This window comes from Sinocyclocheilus rhinocerous, unplaced genomic scaffold, assembly GCF_001515625.1.
Source record: "Sinocyclocheilus rhinocerous isolate Xijiao unplaced genomic scaffold, SAMN03320098_v1.1 scaffold1596, whole genome shotgun sequence".
NCBI lineage: Eukaryota > Metazoa > Chordata > Actinopteri > Cypriniformes > Cyprinidae > Sinocyclocheilus > Sinocyclocheilus rhinocerous.
Window position 1 is genome coordinate 133,607 of NW_015658739.1, and position 3,752 is coordinate 137,358.

Sequence of the window (3,752 nt, forward strand, 5' to 3'; positions counted from 1 at the left end):
TGTGTGTGTGTGAGTGAGTGTGTGTGTGTGAGTGAGACAGACATGAGACGGACACACTGGTGCATCTTTCATCTGAAAGAAAAGAAAGAAGTCAAATAATCCTTCATTAGCCGGACTGATACAGAACTATTGTTATTCCAGAGTTCACCACGAGATCATAGACACTCGCCTAGAAACACCCTAGCAACCGCATAGCAACACTCACAACACCTTAGAAATGAACAGACTTCAAATCTTAAAAGTCTATTTTTACACTGTACCTGCAGATAATATATTAATGAAATAAAAGGCACACACTTAAGTGCACTTTTAAAAAAAGACATTTGAAATGATGTCAATTTGAAAGTTTTGCTTTAAAGTACATTTTACATCATTAAATTTTGAAGCTGTACACTTATTTTGATGTGTTGACTAACATGCTAAAGCACACACTAAAAAAGGATTTTTCAAAGTTGTAAATAAAAAGATTTTTGGAGTACCTTTTATAAAAAAAAAACTATTTTAGTCTTTCTTCTTCACTATTTAATGTTTAATTCCATTTTTTCGCATTCCATTTTTAAAACCATTTGTGAGCTCATTTTTTCTTTTACACGATATAGAGGTAATTGTGACTTTTTATCTCTCAATTTTGTTTTTTTTTCTTGCAATTCTGAGAAAAAAGTAAGAATTGTGAGATATAAACTCAGAATTGTGAAAATTAATAATATGAAATCACAATTCTGAGAAGAAAAGTTGGAATTGTGAAATATAAACTTTCAATTGTGAGAAAAAGTCAGAAATGTGAGATAAGAAGTCACAATTTACTTTTTTATTTTTAATTCCGTGGCGGGGGGAAAAAACAGATTTGCAAGATTTAAAGTCAGAATTTAGAGTAAAAAAAAGTCAGAAATGCGACAAAAAAAAGTCTGAATTCTGCATTTATATTGATTATATTGAAAAAGTTCTGAAAATTAAAAATAAAATGTATTGTGAGAAAAAGTTGCAATTAGGCTACATGTTTTATTTTTTTATTCTGAGGCGAAAATGGGCTTCCATACTGTTCTTATCTAGAGTCTATAAAGCTATATATTTCAAAAATCCAAAAGCACAAAATAATGTCACAGAGCTGATTTAACTGTGAAAATAAAATCATTTTATTAGCACATTAGCATTTAGTATTATGAAGCCTCCAGATCTACAAAGAAAAAGCCAAGAACAAACATTTAACAGTATATGGCATAAACAATCCCACAGAGTATTTCTAAAGGGCCCAAAAACACACACAAACACACACACACACACACACACACAGAGAGAGAGAGAGATCAACACTGAAGCATGAGCTCCATCCAGACACATGAAACATCTTTCCACGCTGATTCTGCCCTCTAGCGGTCAGCAGCAGCACTGCAGATTCAATTATGATCAATAAAAGATACATGACACTATTTCACCTCATACAGATACTGACACACACAGAGCTGGAGATTCATGCTGCAAAAACCGAAGGGCTTACACAGAAAACACACTTAAATAATCCATCTCAGATCCATTCAGAGGTGAGTCTGCTCTGTAATCAGTCACATTTACAGTAAGTGTATGTATCTGACATTCACTGAATCTATATTCCAGTTCAATCTATTGTACATGGACAGATACAGCAGGTCATGACCGACAAAAGATGCTTCAAAACCGACAAAGAAATTATTATAGATGTCTGTTTGTGTTGTTCAGAGTTTAATGGTTAAAGGCACGTGTGCAACAGGAAAATAAATATAAAATATATTCAAATTAATTCATAAAAATGGTTTTACAAATGTAAAAATATTAGCCTTAGATAAAAACAAAACATTTTAAGTAGAAATGTCAGAAACATTCAAAAAAAAAACTAATCATATTTAAAAAAAAATTCGTACAGTATTATGGAATGATCTGCAATTAAATTTCTCTTTTTATGTAAATCTATCAATAAATATTCATATATCCCCAATATGTAAATATTCCCAATTGCTCTTGAAGATTTTCTCCGGTTAAAACATTAAACACATTTACAGTCACACTTTTCTCTAAATGATTTCTCTGGCTCAAGAGTTTCATGTTTGTTTGTGTGCAAACATTTGTAAACATACACGTGCGTGTGTGTGTTTGTTTGCTCTTTATTAAATCTAGCAGTTAAACCATCTATTTATTAATAAACAAAATCCGTTAAATTTGGCACTTACAGTGTTTAATGTTAATTTGACTACAGTTTAAGAGTATTTCAGAGCTGTTGTATGATATTAAAAATCAATTTTTTTAAATATTATGTGCGTGTTTAAAGGCAGAACTAATGGGATGAAATCAAACCCTGACGTAACTGCAGACGTGAACAGCTCCGTCACACTCGTCTCGTCACTTCGTTTACTCCGTCTTCCAGACTTTGTTTAGGATCTTGACGACCTCCTCGTAGATGATGAAGACGATGGCCACGTCCAAACACACTCGGCCCAGCCGTGGGACCGTGCCTTTATAAAACCTGAACGAGACACCCAAACACACATGAACACATTTAATAAATGTTAACTTGGCCTGTTTTATAAAGTCTGGACTCTATATCTGGACTATATGGAACCTCATCTTCGCCCTATTATACTACAAGGAATATTGTAATTGTGTAACTGTCTGGACATTTAACTTTTCTGCCCTATTCATTTTTTTTCCTTCTTTCCCTAATCTGTTATATATGGGGTAGTCCTGTTTTATTTAATAATCTGAGCTATGTGTGTGTGTTTTTTTGTTTGTTTGTTTTTTTGGTTTGTTTCTTTTGGGCGATGCCTTGTTATTTTTGTATTACAGTGAAAATTCAATAAAAATTATTATAAAAAAAAATAAAATAAATGTTAACTTAAATAAAATATAGCATAAAATAATTACTTATTTCAGCTAGTTGCCAAGGCAACATTTCTAATTTCTTAACTTTATGTAATAAAATATCTAAAACTGAAATAAAAATGTATAAAAACGATATAGACTTTTAAAATAATAATAATAATAATAATAAAAACAGCAAAATGACAAAAACTTTGCACCATTAATGGTCAAAAGACATGTAGGTAATCAAATGAAAATATTTAATCTTTTATTTATTTTGATTGTTTTTATTCTAAATCTATTTCTTTCTTAAATTTTGCATTTCTTTATGATTCATTATTAGCTTTTCATCAACTCACAAACCTCAGTTTGAGGTTAAACTAGTTGAATAACCCTAAACTTAACCAGCAAACCAGTGTTATTTTAGATTCATTATTATACTATTATAGTTTTTGTTAATATTTTGAATATATATTTATATAAAGATTTTTTAAAGTTTTTTTTCTGTTTTCATTTTAATTTTAGATAAATTTGTTAGTAATTTCGATGTGCGTCTTTGCCATTTTAATTAGTTTTTATTTTAATATGTCTGTATAGTTTTTATTAAGTTTTAGTTTATTTAGATTTAGTTATTTTAGTATTTCAACTTAAACAAAAATGAGAAATTTTGCCTTGGCAACTAGTTGAAATAAAATCGTTTTTTTTTTATTATAATTTATAATATTTATTTATAATTATTTTCTTTCAGTTAATGTTCATTTTATTTCAAATAATTAAATTTTTATTAATTGTTTTTGTTTTAATATTATTTAATGATATTAACCCTGCCACAAACAAATCATTCTGCATTTGTACATTTTCATGACGACATTATTTAGTGTGTTTATTAAGCTGTTTTTTTTTTTTTTGTGCACACACACACA

At 29.4% G+C, this 3,752-nt stretch overlaps 1 protein-coding gene across 1 annotated transcript in view; it reads right to left on the reverse strand.

The window, feature by feature from the left end:
- Positions 1–1,921: 1,921 nt before the first annotated feature.
- The window catches only part of LOC107722854 (tricarboxylate transport protein, mitochondrial), a 20,155-nt gene continuing 18,324 nt past the window's right edge, over positions 1,922–3,752 (reverse strand). The window contains exon 9 of the mRNA XM_016531347.1: positions 1,922–2,494. Coding sequence (XP_016386833.1) covers positions 2,380–2,494 — 115 coding nt within the window. The 3' untranslated portion in view covers positions 1,922–2,379. The remainder of the gene's footprint in view (positions 2,495–3,752) is intronic.